At 35.2% G+C, this 25,366-nt stretch overlaps 1 protein-coding gene across 6 annotated transcripts in view; it reads right to left on the bottom strand.

Annotated features, from left to right (window-relative positions):
- Positions 1-25,366, bottom strand: part of AGK (acylglycerol kinase) — a 91,318-nt gene that overhangs the window by 24,479 nt on the left and 41,473 nt on the right. For all 6 annotated transcript variants that reach the window (XM_012551082.3, XM_031939212.1, XM_031939214.1 and 3 more), the window contains 6 exons: positions 18,141-18,220; positions 13,498-13,573; positions 10,850-10,942; positions 8,270-8,302; positions 6,789-6,883; positions 2,757-2,826 (listed from right to left, as the gene is read on the bottom strand). In XM_012551082.3, coding sequence (XP_012406536.1) covers positions 2,757-2,826; positions 6,789-6,883; positions 8,270-8,302; positions 10,850-10,942; positions 13,498-13,573; positions 18,141-18,220 — 447 coding nt within the window. The remainder of the gene's footprint in view (positions 1-2,756; positions 2,827-6,788; positions 6,884-8,269; positions 8,303-10,849; positions 10,943-13,497; positions 13,574-18,140; positions 18,221-25,366) is intronic.

Genomic DNA, 25,366 nt, shown 5'->3' with positions numbered 1-25,366 from the left:
TGAATCTCTTCTGGGAAAGCTTAGCAGTAAAAAGCCAGTCAGTCTGTACAAACAATTATGTAAGAAAACTGACAGGTGCCAGGCTAAGAAATAGATTCACTTTAGCTATTATTTAACAGTAAGTGAATGCTACTCAGAGGTATGATTTGCTAATCCACAAGTCCACTTGTGGATTTATATGGGGAACAATAATACAACTACTCTTTATTAAGGAGAGATCAAGAAGAGAGCCTGTCCAAATTCCTCCAAAAGTATTTTGCAAATTGCTTCCAGACTGTCTTTGTTAATGAAGCTAAACATTTTTCAACATTAGACCATAGAAAATGGTGGAGAAGGAATGAAACGTTGACTGAAGTACAAAGATGAGAAGACACCTCTGAAATTCTCAGTTGAAAAAGCACTTTTTTTGGCTGAAGACTAACATATCCCTGATATGGAGGAGGTGAGCTTTCTAAATGGTTATGTGGGAACCTGTGGCTGAAGTAGAGGATACTCTGAGAGATGAAATTCTGAGTGCAAGTGGTCTTGAAAGACTTAACCTAGATTAAGAAAGAGAATTTCCCCTAGGAAATCATTTTTCAAATGGTAGAGATACTGGACACAGTACTTGTTTTATTCCCTTCAAATCTGAAATTTTCTCCTGAGCATAAATCACATTTTATTCATCTTTATAGTCCCTCAGGGCAACCAGAGGATCCAGCAAGGGAAGATCTCTACTTTCAAAGAATTTAAATGAATTAAATAGGGACACTTCACCTGTTAAGAAGCACTTAGGTGGGGAAGTGGATAGAGCACTGGGCCTTGGAGTGAGGAAGACCTGAGTTGAAATCTGACTTCAGATATTTCCTAGCTGTGCAACTCTGGACAAGATACAAAGCCATGTTTGCCTCAGTTCCTCATCTGTAAAATAAACTGGAAAAGGAAATGACAGTATCTTTTTCCAGTATCTTTGCCAAGAAAAACCCCAAATTGGGACCTAGAGTCAAACACAACTTAAATAATTGAACAATGACAATAAAACTTCACCTATTGATTAACTCCTTAAGTGAACCTGGCCTGGAGGCTTAATGAGGAATGTAAGTGAACAGTGTTAGGAAGAGAACAGAAATCAGTTCCTTTGGTTTTAGATGGAACACTGATCTATGGAATTAATCACCAAGATCACTAATCACTAAGAAATTTACCACAGTTGAAGGCTATGGTCTCATACAGGTTACCCTACTTTAGGGAACAGCACTTAAATTGGTGAGGAAAAAAGGAAGGAATATAAGATAGATAGGGAAACAATGTCCCTTCTCATTTTATCCTACATATCCCATTCACTCATTCATGTTAAATACTGAGTACGTCTAAGACGCAACGAAAATAATTAGGGACATAAAGACAAAACACAAAAACAGTTCTTTGTGGATATATCCTAAAAGCTTCAAAATGGGACATTAGAAAGAAGAGAACCAGTATAGTTCCATGCACATTTCAGGAACAATAATAATATTAATGATGGTTAATATTTTCATAGTGTTTTTATGGTTTGCAAAGTACTTTAAAAATATTAACTTCTTTGATCATTACGATGCTAAGAGAAAGAAGCTATTATTATTCCTATTTTACAGATAAACATTCCTATTTACAGATAAAATTCCTATTTTACAGAGAAACCAAGGCAGGTATATGAGGGAGCATCTGAACTCAGGTATCCCTGATTCCAGGTCCACTGCTCTATCCACTGTGTCATTTAGCAGGGATTCTACTCATATCAGATATCATAGTATTGACCTGATAGGAAAAAAATGTTTTCTACTCAAGTGCAATACCTTCCAGGGAATTCTTAACTATGTGCTTAACTAGAATTTAAATAGGACTATATGGATATAATTATATGGTGGAAGGATGGCACAGGAAGAAGGAGGCCACAGGTAGAATGAGGAATAAATAATTTATTTTCCTAATTCACAAAGAAATTGGTCTAGGAAGGCAGACAAAATTTATTTTAGCTAGGTACAAAAGAAACCAAAGTTGTTTGGAATGCCACATTTTCTGAGGATCTAAGAACTGATTTGTGGATGTTCTCGACTGCCTTGGCCTTAAAACCATTATAAACCAATGGTTTAATCAACTCACAAAATAAGAACAGTTGAAACAAAAAAGAAAAACAAAAGAGAAGATGTTGAGATGATATGTAGTCAAAAAGAATGCTTTCTATTGGTTGCAATGCCAAACAAACTACCTTTGGCCTCCAGGCACTTTCTCTACTGGAGCACAGAGCAGTCATAAATAAAAAACATATAGGCTCAACTGGGGTAATGGCAGAAAAAGGAACAGAGAAAAAAGGTTTAACCAATCTGTACCATTTCAACCAGGCAAAAAAAAAAAAAAAAAAGAGCCACATAAAGTGCCTGAGAGCAGATCCTAACTCGCTTGCTTTGTAACTAGCAACATTTTACAAGTATGTTTTAATCTTATCTATCATCTTGGAATAGATTTTAAAAGGCTTTGAGCACTTACTTCAGCACAGATCACTCCTTTTATACATAAGGAAAGATATGTCCATCTTCAATGTGTAAACAGTCAGCTCCAAATATCAGAGTAATTATAACAATTAGGAACAAGACAATGGAATTTATCAATGTCTACACACACTAAACCCTCCTGTCACTAATTTTTTAAAAGGGAACTTTACTGAAGGAAAAAGAATACAAAAAGAAACCTGGTTATAGCAAGTAACTTCTCAGCAGAAATTCCATGGCTTTGCCTACCTTGATCTGCAGTACATCAAGTGGAATCGTTTCTCCTTTCACAATGGCCAGTGTGGCATCTGTAATGTGCCTAAAAGAAAGTCAGTGGATACAACAATGAACATTTATATAGAACTTTAAGATGTGCAAACTACTTTCCTGTCATTAGTTTTGTGAAGCAGCTACTATATTATTCTACCCATTTTACAGGTGTGAAAGCTGAGGGTGCTCATGCTCACAAACCAGTTAGGGTCTGAAAGACAGATTTTGAATACAAGTTTCCTAATGCACCTCTACCACTCTCTGCAAAAGTTAAATTAGTGTGTTGATGGTGGGAGGAGGGGGCAGAGTAGGAGACAGCAGGAAATAACAGGGATTGTATATCCCTCCTAATATTTAAACACTCAAAAGAAAATTTCTATAGAGTGTCCGAAACACTGGCTTAAGAAATAGCTTAAACAGCTATTACAATAGCTATTTAATTAACTTTAATAGCCTAAAACTAAGACTTTTGGATAGGATATGTATTCTGATACCAGAATACAAATATAACAGAAAGACCTGATATGAACAAAAGAATAAAAACTACTGGCGAGTGAATTTATTAGCAATTGACAATCCAGGAATGAAGCCAAAAAAATTTATAATAACTAACAATAATAAGTTTAATTTTTTATTAAGACATTCAAGCCACTAAATAAAAACATCACCTTAAGAGTCAGAGAGCATGAATATAAGAAATACTGAGAGGTGAAAAAATTTCCTCCACAAAATCAAACATGGACTCTCAGGACATTATGTTCTATAAGATCTCTATATTTCCCTTTAGAGGTTATTGCCATTTCAAGTGCAAATGTGCTATATGCTGAAAATCACTCTACAAGCTACAGGTAAGATAATAATTAAGCAGCACTCATTTAAGAACTCTAGTGGACAGTCACTGTGTGGTTATTTAGTCCTTCGGTCCTGTTGAGCTTATGATGTCTATTGAACAACCAGTTCAAGTTGTCTAAAAGGCAACTGGAGATGTGAGACTAAAGGTAAGCAGAAAGATTAGGGCAGGATAGGGAGATGGGATAATGATCAACATGGAGATGGTAATGAAGTAGATAGGAGATGAGATCATCAAGTGAAGTAGTCTACAGGAAACAGAGAAGTGGGCTCAGGATAGAATCCTGAGGGATACCTAAGGTTAGAAGGTATGGTCTAGAGAGGGAGCCAACAAAGTAGACAGAAAAGGAGCGGAAAAGGACATCCAGGAGGCAGCAGTGTCCTGAAAACCTAGAGAGAAGAATGTTATCAAGGAAGAAAAGAAGTGGTTGAGGAAAGCAAGGGTTAAGAAAAGGCCTCAAAAACATATCTATGTGAACAGTTAAAATTTAAGAGAAAACTCACTTTACCTCTTGTTTATATTTGAGAGATAAACAAGTCTCCCAAATAATAGCTAATAATAGCTCCAACTTTAAGGCACTTAGATAATTTATACACGGTATTTTGTGTATATTATTGCTATTCTTCATGCCAACACTATGAGGCTATGGAGTTTTATTACAATATTACAGTACTAGATAATGATGAGATAGATGAGGAAACTGGCTTAGAAGGGCCACACAGCTAGTAGGCATGGGGTAAACTATAAACCTAAGCTTCTTATCCCCCAGCCATCCAACCTATAAGGGCTACTTGTAGCTCTCCCAAAATAGAAAAAGAAGAAAGCAGTCTGGAAGATCACTTCTCTTGTCTTCCAGAGGCAAAAATTACTTATCCTTTGAAAACACAGCACTTAAAGTATGAGGTTAACACTTGAGGAAAGAGGAAATATATAGTCACTTCAATTATGTTCATCTCAAAAAGAAACTAACTAGAAACACTGAAGGCCATAAAAATTTTTGTTCACCTTAAGCAAAACCTTAGGAACACTACTGTAGATTTAAGTGCTTAGCAGTTTTTGATGAAAAGAATGATCTTCATTGATCTTCACCTTAATGTGGAACACTGCTGTGTCTTTTAAAACTCAGGCATGTCATTTCCAAATTGCTTTTTAAAGTGAAGCACAGAAGTCAATCAATTTCGTGGCCTTAAAAGTATCATTGTTCAGCAACTGTCCTAAGCATTGAAAAGTAACACTTCAGCATATCACCACACTTTAGTATTAATACCAGAATGGATTTTTATAATAGGATCCTCAACTCATTTACCTGAACAACCCCCGACATTCAAGATTCTTTTTTCTCTAAGTAATTACAATTTAACAAATCTTGACAGCAGTGCAAAAAAGCAATATCTTGCTCTTTTTAAATAGCCTTAGGCACTAGCCATATTACCAGAGGCTGCAAAAATTCTGAACCTAAGCTTGGCTGACTTGATTACCTAAGAGCCTTGGGGCATACTTACAAATTCATTTTAATTTAATTTTAAAAGATTGCAAAAGGAACAGTAATATTTTAATTATGGGATAAGGCAAGCCTAAAAACTGGAGTTTGTCCTTTAGCCTGAGAAAGAGTAGCCTTGGGCTATGAGGAATAAGGATAAGGGAATAGGTATAAAATTCCAAAAACATATTTTCCTTTCAAGGGAAAGGTTCTGCCTTCTAGGTTTCCTAAATTACATTAGCAAGGAAATGTTGCCTAAAGCAGGTCAACTGATCAATACTGAAAGAAAGAAAAGAGACCTCAAAAGCAATCAAGACCCAAACCACAGAAGGCTTATATCAGATAAATAAAACTTATCAGTTCAATGTTTTTCATCTGCCTCTCTGAAAATCTTATCTGAATAGAACAAGCACATTTAATTTAACTCGTCTCTTGCATCTAACCCTGGTTTCAGGGTGTTTGGAGATGAGAAAAATGCTACCTGGTTTAATACACCAGATCACCAGGGGAGTTTTAATGAAAGGTGTGATTTGTGTTTGTTTACCTGTCAAATATCGAGGTACTAGATAGATGAAAGCACCTAGAGGTTAGAATGCTAATATATATTGAGAAGCATTAAATGACCTAGTACTTTGTAACCCACTAAAATAAACTTTAAAAAAATCCTGAAAAGTAGAAAATAGTTCTGAACTATAAAGAGAGGCACTAACAACCAAGAAAGCCCCATAGCACCTCTTTAAGTTTATAAAACTTTTTTTTTTTTTGAGCGAACAGAAGAGGGACAGAAAAGTTTCTTCATTCTTACTTTAAGATATTTCACTTGATAAAAAGTTATTTTAAAAATTATGTTTATGATGATATTTTAGGTGCTAGAACTACATTTGTTTTTTTTTTTTTTGTTTGTTGTTGAACACACTGATGAAACCTACTGAAGTTACTCCTGAAAGGGAATACAAAGTTTTACATTCATTTCTTTATAGAGTTACATGAATGAGAACAAAACAGAATTCAAGCAGTGGCTACTCTCAGTATCCTGGCCTTATCTTATTTACAAGTAGATACTATTTTTGACAATGGGACTTAGAAAGGACCACTGAAAACTAAACAAAAGAAAAAACAATTCCAACTCCAAATTCTACTGATGGGCACCAGAAGTGTTGCTAACATATGCTGTTTGACAGGCCATTTGCTCATTTATCCTATCCAGATCTGGCCTCAATACCTATCTTCCCTACAATATCCTCTTTCTTAACAATTATGAATCTATCACCTTTATCACTTGTGATTTAACGTTAGTTTATCATTTCTATAGTCTTTTTGGCTTCTATTTTACCAATTTTCCCTTTAATTTTCAGTATTTCCTCTTTTTTTCTTCTTCTTTTTTATTTTGGGTTTATTCTTAAGTGAATATTCAAGCTTATTAGCCCCTTCCTTTTCTACTTAATAATATATGCCATTAGGGATATAATTTCTCATAACCCCCCATAACTGCCTTAGCAATAACCCAGAAATTTTAGTATATTGTTTCATCATTATAATTTTCTTTCACATAACAAATTGTTTCTATATTTTTCATGTGTGACTACAAGCTTACAAAATACTGACACAAGCTACATCATAGATGTGAATTCTTCCATTTCTTCACACTCATTAATATTAAATCCCCACATATACAACCTACTGGACTTTGTTTCCACTTTCAGGGAAGAGAGTATGGCTCAAACTGCAGGTCTGTCCCAATGGGATAAATCCTATGGGAATCTTGCTGAAGGTAACCTGTAGAGGTGGGGTGGGGGGAGGGGAGGAAGGAAGGAAAGAATAGGAAAAAATCAGGTTGATCAAAGAGCATAGTTGTGTTAATTATGTCCAGTCACCATTTCTCGATATGGCACTCAGGTACCAGTAATTGGGCACTTCTCCAAAGCAGGCAATCACAATAATGACTTAGAATTTGACAGAAAGACTTTGGAGAAACCACTAGTGTCCACAAGTTAGTAAAGAGCTTTGTTAAATGAATACGGCCATGACCATACAGACTTGATGGAAATAGACTAATAAGAAACAGAGGGATAGAATCAATGAGGTATTCTCAAGTAATTAGTCTGAAATACTCTAATGGGTTAAAACAACTTATATGACCCATGAGTTGTCTTTGGGTCAATAACCTTAGACCAAGGGAACCTAGAGTATTTACAATGTGACTCAATTGAATTCAACCTACCAAAGGAATTAAGTTAGCTTTTGAGGAGGCAGAAAAGACACCATTTTAGAAATATACTATATGATTAAAAAGGCTTTCCAGAAAGCTGCTGATCAACCAAATCACAGTTGAACCTCCAATTACTCCTAGTAATTAGATTTCCCCTGGTCCAATTAAAAGCTGAAGAATACTGGTTATTGGTTGTTTATTCTAAGAGTACCAAATCTGTATGCTAGGAAGGGAGTACTTTTAACGAAGGTAATCTCCCTCAGTAAATTTATTTTTTCTTTCAGTTTTGTTACATTTTTCAACTGCTAGTCTGGCAAGAGAGATTCTCTATGGGATTGCTAGGAACCCAGACCAAGAAATTTCCTGATATTTTTCTCACTTCTATTTTCACCTCCCCTATACTACCACTTAGAGAGGATTTCAAATTTATTCAGGAAGCAGGAAAAATCTCTCCGAGTGCCTTTGATTTTTGTAATCAATGTGGTTATAATGGGGAATTCCCAATCGAGGTAAACAGAAATGAGGTGCTAATGAGATAAGGAAGATGGCAAGGGCACCAAAATGCATTAAATACTATAAAATGATGGGCACAGAAATAAAGACTCTCTATAGAAAAGATTCTCTAAACAAATTTTTTTCCTGCTGGAGGTGAGGGTAGGGGAGGGAAAAGGAGGAAGATTATGTGGTAAAGAGCAACAGTGGGTACAAGTTGCTGGAATAGCCCTTGATGGACTTGTATGTAGAATAGTTAACTTTGAGTTAATGAAAATGCCTTGTTAAAGAGAAGTCAATACTTCCTGAGTCCTTTTCTCCCTCAAATCAAAGAGATCCATTCTACGAAGTTCTTTCATGGAAGCAGATAGAAGATAGAAGGAAAGGAAATAACAAGAAAGGAAGAAGAAAAGGTAGGAGAAAAATTCAAAATTTAGAACCTAGAAGTTCTAAATGCTTACCTCATCTACTCTTCGAAGAAGTCCAGTAACAACCTACAAAGAAGTATAAGAGATTTTAATAAGCATTTTCTTTACCATACAGAATAAGATTCTATTTAAATAGAAGCCTGCAAAATTGCTGTTATTCCATTTTAATCTCCAATGTAACAAAGTTCCCCCCCCCCCCCAAGTCCTATACTATTCTCTCACCCTCTGAATTTATAGTAGGTAATTTTGCTTTCTTTTACACTAAGAAAATTAAGGTCAGTTTTGGACCTCTCCCTTGATGCTACCCCTCCAAACTTCTCAGAATAATTCCTTACAGCACTCTTCTTCCATTTTCTCACAAAAGAGGTAGCCACAATCTTCAATAAAGCAAACCATGCTTCTTCCTATAAACTAGGTACAATTCCCCTCCTTCCAACTTTTTCAGTTTATTTATAACTAAATGAACAACCTCTCACTTTCAGATTAAAATGAAGCCAGCAATAGACATTCAATACTGTCAAGCTTTACTTCTCATAGACTGCATCTCATCCTGTAAACCTACAAATAACTTTCTGTATATAACATTTCTTGCTAGAATACTTTCCCTCTTTCTGGGCTCTGGTTAAGTCTAACTTCCTTTCTTTCTGACCCATGTAATTATTAAGTTCTTTCTCAAATTATCTTATATTTACTTATTTTAAAAATGGTATTTCCCCAGCAAATATAAGTTTCTTGAGTATAGATACTGTTAATAATTGCTTGTATCTCCAAAGATGTAACAGCTTGGTTAATAGATATTTATCAAGTTGAAACCATTCTTTCTTATCCTTTACAAAAAATCTACTCAACATTTTCCTGAACTGACCAGAGTATCAAACAATTCCCAGGAAATCAATTATTACACTACAAAAACAATTAATAAGATTATTAATACAGCCTTTTAAAAAGGATCTCGAGAAAACAAAGAGGGTGTTCACTAATCAGAAAATAGACTTAAGTAATATGAATATAATGGTATTTTTTAATATTAAAAAATGAACAGGAGGAATTCAGAAGAATAGGCAAAGATGTGTATGATCTATTATAGAGTGAAATAAATAGAACCAGAAGAACATACACAAAAAAATTATTATAACACTGCAAATCAAAATTATTACTGAAAAGAACCCAAACTGAGTAAATAAAAAAGCAATGAAGTCTTATCAAAGATGATTTCTTCAGGGAGAGAGGCAATAAGTATTCCTAACGCATAATGTTGTAATATGATTGGATACAGTCCCTCTGGTCAGGTGTTTTTTTTTTTTTTTTTTATTGTAATTTAATTGTAATTTTTAAGTCCCAGGAATGATACAAAAAAAGATGCCATCAGCAAAATGTGTTAAAAATATCTCACAAAATTTCTAACATAAGCATCAGACAGAATTCTAACTATTGTAGTCTTCTCGTTTTGTTATCTGGGAAGAAAAGGAACAAAGTTATACTAGACAAAGACTTGAAATGAGGCACTGATGTTCATTAGACTGCAGCCAGTAAGGAATGAATTTTGTGTCTCTCTGATATTTACAGATGTTACAGTTTGCTCTAGAAAAATGGTAACCCTTTCAATGGAAAAGGTTCATTACCTTTGGGAAACCAAATATGACATCAAAATAAACACATACATATATGTATTATAGACACAGAGACAGAGAGACACACATGCACAGACACACAGATAACATATATATGTGTATATGAAAAGACGAATTGATACTAGTGTAAATAGAAAAGTCCACTCTACATATAATGAGAGGGTATGGGAAAGTACATACTAAGGTTCATTTTTAAGTCATATTGCAGTGGAGAGCATGTCTGATAGGTGAGAATTGTCTGTTTACTGCACTGATTTCCCAATGAATAAGGCTTTATTGTCATATCAAGAAGGACAGGACCAAATAGCATCAGACCACCAGTTAGTCTACAAGGGTACTTCAGGATGGTTATTTATTAGGAAAAGAAGACTAAGGGGAAAATGTTTATTCTTTGCTTATTGTTAGACCCTCTCAAGAGAGATATTTCTTAATCATTGGCCAAATTTTGAGAAAAACAAGAAATAGAAACATGTAGCAGGACCCAAGCTTCCTGGCATCCTGTCTCCTAGGACCCAAGCTCCTTGCACCTGGTTATGTGGTTAACCATGTTGTTTTTTACAACCCCATCCCCCTGCTGCATCTGTCCTAATGGGTAACAGCAACTTTTTTTTTTTTTTTTCACCCTGCCCCTAATTACAAACAGTGAATGGGCTGGGGCACATTCTAATATCATAAAAATTCTCACAGTTGACCTGATATTAAAATATTTTTTCTCCATTTTACTTTATGCCCAAATGAAATGTCTTAAACTTACAAAGAATGAAAATTTGTGTTCTTAGGATGAAGGTTTTAGAGAACATAGTGGGCAGAATACCTTAGAAATTTCATCATACATTTCAGAAAGTGATAACCATCCTAAAAACTAAAGCTTAGAAAGAAATCATTTTTCTGGAACATAACCATTCCTCAGTAGCAACACGCTAAAACATGATGTCCATTTCCTCTATCTTCAAAATCTCTTCAAATAGCAAAATAGTCCTACCTCCTGCAGAGTTCCATCCCCACCTGCAACAATGATCATGTCTGTGTTTTCCATTAATTCTAATAGCTTCTTGGCTTGTCCTTCATAATCTGTCTAGAAGGAAAATAAAATGCTGGCTTAATTGATCAATTCAAGGACTACAAACATCCAAAGTTTAAAATCTGGACTTTTAAGTTAGACAGTCACTCTCAAAAAGTAAATTAATTGATACCTTATTGATAATTAAAATGTTAGCAAAATAATAATCAGACCTAAGCTCTGGAAAGAACCTAAGAGATTTCTAGCCTTCTATTTTATATGTGAAGAAAATGAAGACCAGAGAAATTCAATGACTTCTCTAAAAGTGTATGGTCAGGATCAGGGACAGGCAAAGAAACCAAGCTCCTGGATTCCAATACAAGTGCTCATTTCATCACTATTTAGTCAATGCTTTTCTTTTTAAAATACTATGGTAACTAAAAACCCAGGTGTGTGTGTACTATTATTCCATAGGTCTGAAATAGTCACAAAAGAATATTTTTTTTCCCAAAAGACAACAAATATTTCTATATTACTTAGGAGGGGAACAACATTTGTACTCAGTTATCTATTAAGCTGGTATATAAAATCCTAAACATATACAGATAGTACTTGTATCTGCTTAGCATTAAATATTGACCTATAGAGGCCACTTAAAAAAATGAAATGTGCTTATCTTGTGACAGAACAATACTTTAAAAGTCACCATGGAACTAAAAGAAATGAAAACTGTATCCAACTGAGACTATATGAGGAACATTTATATATGAGCTAAACCTAGCTATACATTAGCTGCAACAAATCCAGGGGAAACAATGCCTAAAGACATGATTCTGGGACCTAACTTTTTACTCAAGGGAATGAAATTAATAGTATACCTAAATATTTGATTACAGAATGAAGTTATAGTTTAAGTCTGGGGAACTAGTTTTTAAAAACACATGTATGCAGCATTGTTGTTTTAGAAATTCTGAGCAATAAACTGATAGAGTTTAGAGTAAAAAAATATGAATGCAATCTTATAAAAATATTAGCAAGACAAAATTACATACCTATGTTTATTGATTGCCAAAGACTGGCTCATCACTAATAAGTTTACAGGAATCTCTAAGATAGTATTATTCCCTTTTGGGTTCCCCCCCCCTTTTAATTAAATCATTGAGAATTTAAAAGGATCATCATTTAGAGGTCCTTCTAAAAAAAAAAAAAAAAAAAAACAAGATCTATTTGAGGAGATAAGGTTATATAGTCAGGTACTGAAATAGTTCTCAAGTCTTAAGAATTTCAGAACCAAGAGAACATTGCACACAGTAACAACATTATATGATGATCAACTGTGATGAATTTGGCTCTTTTTAATGAGATGATTCAAGCCAATTCCAAGACTTGTGAGAGAGAAAGTCATCTGCATCCAAAGAGAGGCCTATGGGGACTGAATGTGGATTGTAACATAGTATTTTCACCTTTATTGTTGTTGTTGGCTTGCTTGTTTTTTCTTATTTTTCTTCTCCTTTTTGATTTGATTTTTCTTGTGCAGTATGTTGATTGTGGAAATGTTTAGAAGAATTGTGCATGTTTAACCTATATTGGATTATTTGTTATATAGGGGATGATAGGAAGATAGGGAGAAAATTCGGAACACAAGGTTTTATAACGGTGAATGTTGAAAACTATCTTTGCATGTATTTTGAAAAATAAAAAGCTATTATTTAAAAAAAAAAGGAATTTTATACTTTCAGGGGGAAAAGGAAATTCTCACGGACATAATTCTTGTCATCTATGAAGCAATAATTTCTTAATAGAATGTCAAAGCTACACCAGTGAGTTTTTTGACCTTCGTTTTTTTAGCACACCTGAAAAAGAAATCATCTTGCTCTCTCTTCCTGTTAGATGATTTTTTTGTCTCAAAGGACCAAGGGTTGCCAGATTGTTGTGGTTCAATTCAAAGGAATGGTAAAGAATGGCAAAGTTAACAACGGAGGAAATTTAGCCACATGGATTGATGGGTTTTTGTAAAGAGGAAGATTGATTTTTTTTATATTCAATTCAATAAACATTTTTTTAAAGTGCCTTCTATATGCTAGGTATTGTATTTTGTACTGGAGATAGAAAAAGAGGCAAAAGACAGTTCTGCTAGCTCTTTATGGGCTGCCATATTGCTCAGATCAGAAACCTGTCCTTGGATTTAGCTGTTGCTTATGAAGAATGCCTGCCTTGGTGTCCTATTGCTCTGACTGTTGGTGCCATTGGAGCCTACTATACCTACAACTGGCCCCAGCAACAATTTAACAATTTATCTATACTCCCCAGATACCATTAAGTCTGTCATTCTTTCTGGAAAGACAGTGTTAATTGACTCCCCCTGAAGGCTCCACCATCACATCTGAAAACCACAATATCTTTCCCTGGCCACTCTTTCCCTATATATATTATCTCTCCATACTGGAATGTAAAATTCCTAAAGGGCAGGGACAAATTTCTTAGTATTTGTATCCCTGATGCTTAGCATAATTCTTGGCACATAGTAGATATTTAATTAGGGCTTCATTAACTCAAGAGATCTAGAAACATAGTGCACATTGTTCTATGAGTAAATTTTGTATAAAGGTACATTGATAAGTCAGTCTCACCTTGACTACAGTCACATCCATGCCAGATAAGTGTAAAATGGGAGCAGCATTTTTTTCAAAAAGATTTCTAGCTTTTCTGTAAATAGAGAAAAAGGAAGAAAAATATTTTAACAAACCTTTCAAAAGGAGATTTAAAAGCCTATAACATCTATAGAAAAGAATAGCATTATGAATCTTTAAGGTTTTGTTGCATCCACTGAATTATATGAAGTCCAAAACTCAGAAAATTTACAAAATAAATCATTCTTTAACCCAGAGATCCCACAATTGGCATTTGTCCTCAAGAAGTCAAATAAAGAAAAGTCCCATATATATTAAAATATCTGTAGCAACATTTCTTGTGGTAGCAAGAAAATGGAAATCAATGAGTGCCCACCAATTGGGAAATGGTTGATAAATTGTGATGTATGAATGAAATTAAATATTACTATGTTATGGAAATAACAAGTATAAAGAATTTCTGAGACACAAAGAAAGCAGTACTAGGAAAAGAATATAAACAATGGATTCAACAACATAAATGAAAACAACCTTAAGAGAAGGCCAAACTAAGATTAATTGTAATGAACAATTTTAGATCCAGAACTGAAAGTTTAAGTCTATTTTTAGGTAAAATGATAGCCACCCCCATTAAAAACAGAGAAATTAAAAAAAAAAATTTCTTCTATTAAATAAAGCCAGTTAAGCAAAATGCATCCAAACAGTGGCCATATCCCAAAATGTCTTTGCTCCTTGTATCTCTCACCTCTCTGACAGGACAGGACAGAGGCCCTCTGCTGTCAGCCAGCTTGCATTTATTAGGTATCAACTATGTACCAGGCACCTTGTTTAGCATTAGGAATACAAAGAAATGAAAAAAGCAGTCCTTGCTGTAAAGGAACCCTGAGTTCTAAAGTCTTTCATACTTGTTTTTCTTTGTAATATTTCTGTCTTTGCATAAATGGTTCATTTGGTTTAGCTGGATCTATTCTGTTTCAGTTCACACTACCCAAGATTCTCTGAAACTATCTCCTTTGTAATTTTTTTTTATGGTACAATGATATTCTGTTACATTCATATGCCATATAAATATATATATTTTTTCCCCAGGCATTTCCCAAATGTCTAAGATACAATCTCAAACATTCTGGTTTGTGTCGACTCCTTTTTCTCCCCTCCCCCTAGCATAGCTCCTTCTGGATTAGGAAGTTTATTTTGCTTTTGGTTATTTCTTTCCCTATATTAACCTTCCTTATTCCACCTTACTTGTTTCTCTATGATGCAATTCTACACTAAACTTGGTGTTCAATTTTTCTTCGTCAAGTTAGTCATCTCGATTGTAAACCTATCTTGTTTGTCTTTTGGAATATTATATTCCAAGATAACTAGTTTTTGATAAAATAGTGATAATAGCTAACATTTACTATGCTATAAACTGTGCTTAGGGCTTTTTACAAATATTATCATTTGATCCTCACAATAACCCTAGTAGATAGGTGCAATTATTATCTCCATTTTACATATGGTACAGGTAGTGGTTAACTGACCAGGCCAGTGTCACACAGCTAGTAAGTGTCTAAGGCTGAAACTGAACTCAGATTTTCCTGATGCCAGGCTCAGGGCTCTAATCATTGCACCACCCAACTGGGCAAGTATCCTAATTGTAGTTCATGCACCTGAATTGCTTCATTCTAGAAGCTTGCACAACTTTTTCTTTGACAATAGTTTTAACTGTGACATTGTATGGGGTTCTTCTGACTATTTTCCATGGCCTTCAGGTAACAGATCTCGACAATTTTCATTTATGACTTGAGACAGTGTCTAGTATTAAAAAATAAAACAAAACATGTTTTTCAGGGAATCCAAAATGATTCTTAAATTTTCTTTCCTTCTGACTTCTCTCCTTTTGAGGTCAGCTATTTTTTATTTCACATATCTTCCCTTTTGTCTATATTTTCATTCATTTGATTTGTCCTAATATTTCTTGCAGTTACAAAGATTCATTGACTTCTGTTTGGTCTCTTCTAGTTTTTAGGAAATCTATTTCTTAGGTATGGTTGACTACTTTCTCTTTGAAAACTATCTGTTCTCTTGCCAAATATTTCCTTCAGAGTCTCTATTTCTTTTTAAATCTTGCTTCATTTCTTCTAAGTGTTAATATGCTATTTGTGGGAAATCCACTTTAACTTCTAAGTCTCTACTTGCAATTTTTAGTTACTCTGTCTTTTTGTGGGATCTCTAAATTTGTTTTCCAACAGTTTTTGATACAGATCAATGTTTTCTTTCATTTTCCTCATCTTTTCAGCTTTAATTCTTGAATTGAGATTTTGTGCCAGGGCCCATTTCTCCACTTTTGAGGGAGGTTGCTGGTCTTGCTTGATCTCATCCTGGATTCTCTGTGTTCTCATGTTTATAATCATCTCCCAGAATAAAGCAGACTGGAACTTAAAATTCCGAGTGCTAGATTTTCAGAGACTTCTCTGGGCCTAGGTTATCCAGATCTGAGCACTATAACACGGTTGTTGCACACTTATTCCCTGGGGTTTCTAAGATCTCTATTCTGCTACTTTCTCGGGGGAACCCTCAACTCTCTCTACCTCCAGACACAGAACTATACAGGCTATACTTGTTCTGCATAAGGCTGTTTTGAAAGCATAAATTGAACTGATGATGGTTTTGCTAGAGGGGGCCTTTTTCCTATTATTTATGGATTTCTAGCTGACCTCTGCAGTTCTAAAATGGAAAAAATCATTTACGGTAGTTTCTCACTGGATTTTTTTGATCATGATTTAGTCTACAGCAAATTTCAATAGCTACAAGAAAGCTGGGCAATCTGCCTCTTATTCAGATAACTATCTTGACAAGTTTAAGCTTCTCTTTCTTTTAAGTAATAGTAAATTATGAAAATACATAATTGTATGTATTTTCAGCTTCTTTTGTGAAGCTCTTAAAAAAGTTATTTTCAGGAAATATACTTTGCTTTTGTTTGTTTTGTTGAAATAAAATAAATAAATTTTTAAAAATTGTCATATACTCACTTTTAGTATAACGATTCTTGTAAGAGTGTCTATCTGGTATATTGTGAAATCTGTATCAGAAATATTATCTATTTCTTTCTCTGTCCAGGGAATTTTTTGTTTGTACTTTCTTCTTTGTGTATTTTCACACAAATATATACATACACATCTTTCATTTAGAAAATATATATTTGTATATATGTACAAATGTTTGATACTTAAAACATATCCTATATAATATTATCCTGAGAAATAAATTTCCACAATGACAATGGTAGCATCATAACCACACCTTACAATCCCACAGCAATACTATAGTTTTCATAGAATTTATTGTTCCTATACCAGTGCCCCATTAAATCATGTTTCTCTAAAACTAGTTACAATACTAGATATAGTAGACCTGTATCTAGCTCAGTAAGCTATACACACACACAATGTTTATATGTACATTCAAATATACATATATTTATACATGCATATGTATGCATTTTGCAATGATATGCACTGAATAAAGTTAGTCACTTTGATTTTGTGAGCAGACTGAATGTAAATGTCATGGGTGACATATTTTTCTATCCTTATTATTTTTATAAATACATCCTTTGTTCATCTTACCAACTTAATTGTGAACACTATCCTAAAAGTGGGCATTCAACAAATTCTGATTTTATTGGATACACATTTTTGTATCTTGATTAGAGGTAATATGCTATATTGGATTCTGCTTTGAACTTGGGAGTCAAGAAGACTAAGATTTAAATACTATCTGTCTCTGACATTTCATATCTGATCAAATTAATTACTACGGTCCTCAGTTTCTTCATCTATAAAATGAAAAAGCTAGACTCAATGACCTCTAGGGTCCCTAATAGCTCTAAATATACTATTTTTTCCACAAGAGTGAACAGGATTATTGGAATGAATGTGGTTTTCCAACATGACTACACAATCAATAGATTTTTTATAAAAGAAAATCAATTTTCATAGTAACACCTCAGAATAACAATATTTAAGTATAAGCCAGGTATTAAAGAAGCCATAACTAACTTCCTGTTACAATGGTTTTGTATATCTGTCTTTCTCTCTAATCCTAGCTACCTGGAACAGAGTGCCAAGGTTTGACTGAATAAAAGAAAGAATCCCAATTCCTCTGACTTCTCTCTATAATTTTAATTATTTTTTTGAGTTATAATTTTTCTCTTATTAATTTTGGTGAGTTAGAACTTTTCCCCATATCTCATCATGGTGTGGTAGTGACTTTAGAGTCACAAAAGCAACAACAATCAAGTACTGGCAGATGCCCTAGCTCCCCCTAGGTCTTCTGATTAATTTAATGTCTGAAGTTAAGCTAGCTCAATTAAAAAGGCTTAACCTCAGTGTAGCTTCAATGTAATTCATGTTTCAACTATGACCATACTGGAAGAATATCTATATTGTCATCAAAGGATTTTGACTAATACCAGTGGAGGAACGCTCCAGATCTTTGAGGTAGCAAAGTAAGTAATTCTCATTCTCATTCATTTTCTTTCTCTCTCTCTCTCTCTCTCTCTCTCTCTCTCTCTCTCTCTCTCTCTCTCTCACACACACACACACACACACACACCCTCTTTTTCTTTCTCCACCCCCTCACTCCCCACCACTTACCCTTTGCAAGCTGCAGGATTGAGAAAGACAGTTGCCTTCTTTACTTGTGCATTGGAAGGAATGAGTTGATTTCCAAATACCTAAAAAGGAAAGACAATAAAATATTTTAAATGGATTTTTCTCTTATTCAAGGGAATGGATAATCCCTTATTTTCCTTTTCCTTTCCTTTATTTATTTATTTGCTATTTTATGGCAAAAGAATTTCTCAATCTATACTCCACTAAACCTCACCTGAAGTGAATGACTTCATGTTCCCATATTTGCAAACCACAGCATGCCTAAATGCCATAAGATAATAACTATTCACTCAATCCTATATATTTTTACCTATGAGAAGTGGAATGAAATGACCCTCTTACTATGGGTATAAATTGTTGTTATTGTGCATGTAAAGCTATTAGAATGGGATTATTATTATTTTTTTTTAATTAAAGCTTTTTATTCACAAAGCATATGCATGGGTAATTTTTCTACCATTGACCCTGAATGATCCCCTGCTGTAAATTTTCCCCTTTTTCCCCCATCCCCTCCTCCATCTGGTAAGGCAGTCCAAAACATGCCAAATATGCCCAAACACATGCCAGATCCAATATGTGTATACATATTCACACAGCCATCTGATTGTGCAAGAAAAATCAGATCAAGAAAGAAGAAAAAGAAAACTGAGAAAAAAGAAACAAAATGCAAGCACATAATAACACAGAGAATGAAAATGCTATGCTATGTTCCACCCTCTATTCCCATGGTTCTCTCTCTGGGTGCAGATGGTTCTCTTCATCACTGCACAAGTGAAACTGTTGAAGAGGGCCACGTCCATCAGAATTGATCATCATACAGTATTGTTTTTGAAGTATATAATGATCTCCTGGCCCTGCTCATTTCATTCAGCATCAGTTCATGTAAGTCTCTCCAGAACTTTATGAAATCATCCTGCTGGTCATTTCTTACAGAATAATAGTATTCCATAGCATTCATATACCACAATTTATTCAGCCATAGAATGGGATTATTTGAAAAGACCTCTGTAGGGAGAGTGGTCAATGACCCAGTCCTTTGAGGCAGTGAGGAAGAATCAGCAGGTGGTATGCACAGCTAATGACATTGAGTAGACATCAATGAATATTCAGATGAGATCTACTTTTGGGTAGCCCTGTGACCCTAGATGATTCACCATGCCCAATAGCTCCGAAGGCTGGGGTAGGAATAGGGCCAAAAAAAAAAAAAAAAAAAAAAAGACTGTACAAAGTTAAGAGATGAGCAATAACGAGAAGATCTGAACAAGTTTTTGCTGATAACTGTCTGAATTGTCCTTCAAATGCCAGAATTGGGTTTAATCTTCATTCTGAAAAAGGGAAGAAATCTTGGGTGGATCTGGTGCTTGAAATTAACACAGTTACTTAGAATCATATAGACTTGGTATAGCCAAGACAGATTTACAAATAAATTGAATTCAACAAGAATCAATGGAATATCTAACTGGGTCAGCAATGGCTCAAGTCCTTGAGCTTACGGCTTGTTTTACCAGGAAGGAAAAACCATGTACAGAAGTAAGTAAAAATAAAACAAATACAATTACTTTGGGCAGAAAAGGAAGGCATTAACAACTGGGGGTGCCAGGATAGATAACCTGTAGGAGGTTGCACATGAGTTATATTTGAAAAAAGTTAAAGATTCTTAAGATGAAGGAGAATACCTCCACACATAGGGGTAATGTATACAAAGGCATAGAGGTGAAACATGGAGAACAAGAAGGCCAGTCTGACTGGAATGGAGAATGCATGAGAAGGAACAATGAGCAGTTTGGAAAGGTAATTTGGAGACAAGTTAGGAAGATCTTTAAGTGCTGGAAAGAAGAAATTTTATTCAAAAGGGAGGCACTCAAACTTATTGAGTAGGAAAATGACATGGTCACATTAGACAGAATAGATCAGAGATAACTCAGCTTTATCTATACTTTGAAAACAAGAGAGGTGATTACACCAGCCAGTAACCTTACTGTCCCACAGAGGAGATCAGAGTTTTCTTAGTGAAGCTGTAGAACTGGAATGGAGCAGAGAGATGGGGGTGGAATAGCAATTAGGGGCTATTGCAAGAAGCCTGAAAATTCTATCTTTCTATCTGTATTCTTTCCTGACCCATTTTTTTGTTAAACTACTGTACTATCACAGCTGTGGAATTTTGTATCTAAGAAGCTAAGAAACGGTAAATCAGGTACAGGATGGCTTTCCCTCTGTGTATTCTGCTCTGCTTTCCATATCTAAGTTGTAAGCGATAGGTACTCTCACAATAAACCTATATCATAGAATCTGGGACAATCATAGCTATGGCAATGTCCTCATATGCCCATAGCTGTTCCTTGTCTTCTCCAGAGATCCCAAGACCTTAGTAATTAAAAAGTCACAGGACCCTGTCCTAGGAGTAGGAATAACAATCTAAGAATCAAGTTATGAGTAGATGAAAATTCTTTTAGATCAAACAATCTTGACTATCTTAAATTCTTGCTCTTTATTCTATCTGCACTCTTCATTAATGTTTTTATATAGCTTTTCAACTCCAACCTTGTTTTGAATTAAGACATCAGATCCACTGTATGTGCACGAATGTTTGCGGCAGCCCTCTTTGTGGTGGCCAGAAAATGGAAACTGAGTGGATACCCATCAATCGGAGAATGGCTGAATAAAGTGTGGTATATGAATGTTATGGAATATTATTGTTCGGTAAGTAAAGACCAGCGGGATGATTTCAGAAAGGCCTGGAGAAACTTACATGAACTGATGCTGAGTTGAAATGAACAGGACCAGGAGATCATTATATACTTCAACAACAATACTATATGATGATCAATTCTGATGGACGTGGCCCTCTTCAACAATGTGATGAATCAAATCAGTTCCAATAGAGCAGTAATGAATTGATACACCCAGGGAAAGAACTTTGGGAGATGACTATGAACCATTACATAGAATTCCCAATCACTCTATTTTTGTCCACTTGCATTTTTGATTTCCTTCACAGGTTAATTGTACACTATTTCAAAGTCCGATTCTTTATGTACAGCAAAATAACTGTATGGACATGTATACATATATTGTATTTAACTTATACTTTAACATATTTTACATGTATTGGTTAATCTGCCTTCTGGGAGAGGGGGTGGGGGGAAGGAGGGGAAAAATTGGAACAAAAGGTTTTGCAATTATCAGTGCTGAAAAATTACCCATGCATATATCTTGTAAATAAAAAGCTATTAAAAAAAAAAAAAGACATCCGGTTCACAGACATCTAGTTTGTGAAGTACAAAATAACAGTCAACTTTCCTTCAGATTCCCAGGCATTAGAAGAAAAAATCCCTCCAATGAAGCAAGTTTGAAATTAAGCAACAGAAAGCTTTTCCTAGTCTTCCAAGGGCATTTTATCAGAAGTAAGTTAATTTTAACTTTTCCAGGAAGAGAAATATCAAGGGCCATGATCAAGAAGACATGGCCATTGAGGCTGTAGTCTGTCAGATGGGAAATTAAATCCATTCACCATTTCCTTGGTTTTTAAAAGTATTATCCTTATCTCTTTAATTACAAAAGCTATTTATGTGGAATGAAGGTGTTTACTAGACAATTTTTTATGTTACGTATAAAACCTATCAATCTACCGCCTCTTCATAATCTTGTAGCAGTCATTCCATACCTCTACATGGCAAAGAGACAGATGCGAAAAGAAGATATAAGATATAAAAGAGAATCAAGAGGCAAGGAGAATACAAGGACAAAAGGTAGAGGTGGGAAGGAGGAGGAGCAGGGAGGTGTGTCACAGTGGGTATATAAAATGAAAATAATTGCTAGTTTCTTCTGATGGGGAAAAACATGAGACCGAGGCTGAAAGTGGAAGCAGGAATAGATCTTTCAAAAATGAACAAAATGAGGTAAAGAAAGAAACTGTATAAGTAACAAACAGTTAACAAGAAAGACTAAAGGGGGACAAGGAAAGGAAGAAAATGTGAATTCTACATTTAAGTAACTGGTTCTCACAAATATCTTTTCATGGTTTTCATTATCTTTATTATTATTAAAAACAAATAATCCTGATTGATTCAGGTACTGATATAATGCAAACAGGCAGTCCCCCCTCCCCTTAAGGAAGAAGATACAGATAAACAGAAGTAGTTACTCTACCAGAAAGATTCATGAGCATAACCTCCAACCCCACCCAGTGTGACAGGAGATGAATTCTACCAATCTCCTTATCTAGCTTTCCCAAGACTAATGTATACAAAGAGTACAATAGGAATGTTGATATACTTGTAAAAGGTTCCAGTCATTTATCTCCTATAAAACAGTGCTGCTCTTGGCACATGCTGCTACTAGGACCTAGACTGCAATCCTGGAAAGGGAAAGGGAAGCACAGTGTTGCTTTGCTATGTAAGGCCAAGAGAGGCAGATGAAAACTTAGTAGCAGCAGAGTCTTTGAAAATATCATCAATGGTTTATTATCAATAAATTCTGTGGTTAAACTTAAGCAGCACAAGGTTGTTTTGTGGCACAGAGCACACACTTAATGCTTTTGATTGACAACTAAGCCCGAGTGAATTTAGAAAAACACTTGTTCTTTATGTAATTTGGAAAAAAGATTCTTCTTTCAGCCAAGTCAAGATTCCGCAGAAGCCAAACTATAAAACAGATGGTCTCCAGGTCTAGTTAAAAAAGTTCTATTAGAAGAAGATTCTGGGGAAAAGGTGGAATAGGTCAAAAAATTCCAAGCTCTCCAGATTACCTCTACAAAAAAGACAAAAAGTGCCTCAGGGTGAACACAGAGCAGCAAAAATAAACAAAGTTGGGGCAGAACAGTAATCCTCCCAGGACAACCAGAGAAAATCCTAATTAAGATCCCAGGACCAAAGTTTGGTCCAAGTGAAGTATAACACAGAAGCAGAGAGAGGCAAGTCCTGGAAGAAACTGGTTGAAGAGGTACTCTCTTCCCCGGTAACAAAAAGTTTCACCTGCTGGACAGTGGGAGGAGTTGAGCATCTAAGCCAGCTGTAGGGAATCTGTGTCTGGGCCAGGGAAGATTGAGAAAACCTCTAGTGCAAAGGAATCCAGGCCCGCTCTGATGTGGCTCACATAGCTCGGGAGAGAAATAAGTGTTGTGGGCACTGGCAGAGAGCTTGAGTTCTCAATTCACGCTCTGGGCCTCTGGGGAAGACTGAAGGTTATGGCCACTGATAGGAGGAGTTGTCAAAGAACAGTGAGAGGGAGTGGGGGGTGGGGGGGTGGCAGGCTGTGGCTCAGAAGGTGGCCAGGACTAGAGGCCATTAGAATAATGAGTTGCTATAAATTAAAAACAAAAAGCGCAGACAAAGGAGAAAGAGCCAATGAGAGACCGTTACTCTGGGCATAGAGAAGACTGGGTGGATTTCAGGACATTGAAGGCAAAAAAGCCCCTCCTACCCCAAGGAGGGGCATTAGATGGTCATCTGACAAAAGAATCATAGAAGGACTCAAAAATGGGGCTAAAAGTCAATAAGAGTGATTGGGTAGGGGGATTAAAAAATACAAACAATCTAAGAAGAACAAAAATTATGAAAAGAAAATCAACTGATCAGAAAAGAAGATGCAGGAGAAAACAACTCCTCCACCAAGGGCTCCAATAAGAGCAAATTGTTTATTTTTATACATGGAAATACAAGCTGTATATCTCAAACTGCATTAGTAACTGAGTAGATGGAAAGAAACACTGGAGTAGATCAGAAGCAAAATCGCATAGGCAAAGGTAAAAAAAAAAAAAACAATGAGCACACAAAATGAGGTGCAAGAAGAAGAACCCATGCAGAGGAATTAGATGAGGGAGGAAGGAAGGTAGTTCTGGAGCTCTACCCCTGGTGGGAAGGGGTTAAAGAAGGAACAATCATATCTAAGAGTGTATAAAAATCTTCTACATTCAGAAAGAAATAAGGGGGTTATGGGGATAGAGAGGAAAGAGAGGATAAGGGAGGGTTTTTTGGAAGGAACTCGACTCGTATTGTATATATATGTATATGACTATAGTATGTACATGTATATGTGTGTGTATATGATGTATGCGTATCTGTGCTTAACTATAACTTTCTTGGGGTCAGGGTGGAGAAGGGGAAAAATAAAAAGAAAGCAAAGAAAAGATGGACAGCTTTGAACACAATGTGGAGTATTTATTACATAAACTTTCTTAAAATGGAAATTTATTGTTCTATATTTTCAATCTCATATTTTCTACTGTGCACAGGGCAATGTTTTTTCTTTTTCTATTTTCTATTGAGATTTAAAGTAATAATAAAAAGAAATAATTTAAGAAAGCTTTACCTTTAGATTTGTAGTACAGATAAAAGGCCCCAAGACAGTTTAGTCTAGTAGGTGAGACACTGATTATTAGGATAAGTTGTTTGGCCAGAATGTTTTGAATTTCATATTGGGGTTAGGGAGAAGGAAAAGGAGATCCAAGGATAATCTAGTGCTGTAGTCAACAGAGGATCAATTTAGACAAAATGAAATCTACCTTCACTAACCTTCATTCATTTCAAATGCCATACTATGCTGAGCAATATGCCTAGGAGTCTTGGGGAGGAGAGAAAAGGAAATACATGTGTAGTCCCTCTTAAAGCGCCAAGAACTGGGCTGAACACTTAAATTTATTTTTATGACAAGTCTGTGAGGTGGGTACTATCATTATTCCCACTTTACAATTAAGGGAACTAAGGCAGATAGGGTAAGCAACTTGCCCAGCATCACACAGCCAGTAAGTGTTTGAAGTCAGATTTGAATTGAAGCCTTCCTGACTCTAGGTCCAGTCTCCTATTCAATGGACTACCTGACTGCTTCTGGGAATATGAAGATGAAAATCACCATTGTCTTTGTTCTCACAAGTTTATTATCTATAAAACAAATTAGTAAGTATTTAAATGTAAAGGAGAGGTCTCATCGGTAACTATGCATTCTTAGAATCGAAGATTGTTATTGAAGCTAGCTGTCCATTTTCCCAAATTGTATACTTTTATTTAGAATTCATAGTTTAGTGATCAAGCAAAATCTCAATGGTTTCCCCAGGGATAAATGTTTACCTTATTATTTACTCACACAATAAACCACCTATTCAATAGTTTTTCAGTCATGTCATCTCTTCATGATTACTACTATTTTTTCTTGGCAAAGATATTGGAGTATACCATTTTCTTCTCCAGCTCATTTTACAGATGAGGAAACTG

This window comes from Sarcophilus harrisii, chromosome 5, assembly GCF_902635505.1.
Source record: "Sarcophilus harrisii chromosome 5, mSarHar1.11, whole genome shotgun sequence".
In the NCBI taxonomy this organism is placed as follows: domain Eukaryota; kingdom Metazoa; phylum Chordata; class Mammalia; order Dasyuromorphia; family Dasyuridae; genus Sarcophilus; species Sarcophilus harrisii.
The sequence above is the reverse complement of the archived record's forward strand: the minus strand, read 5'-3'. Positions and strand labels throughout refer to the sequence as shown.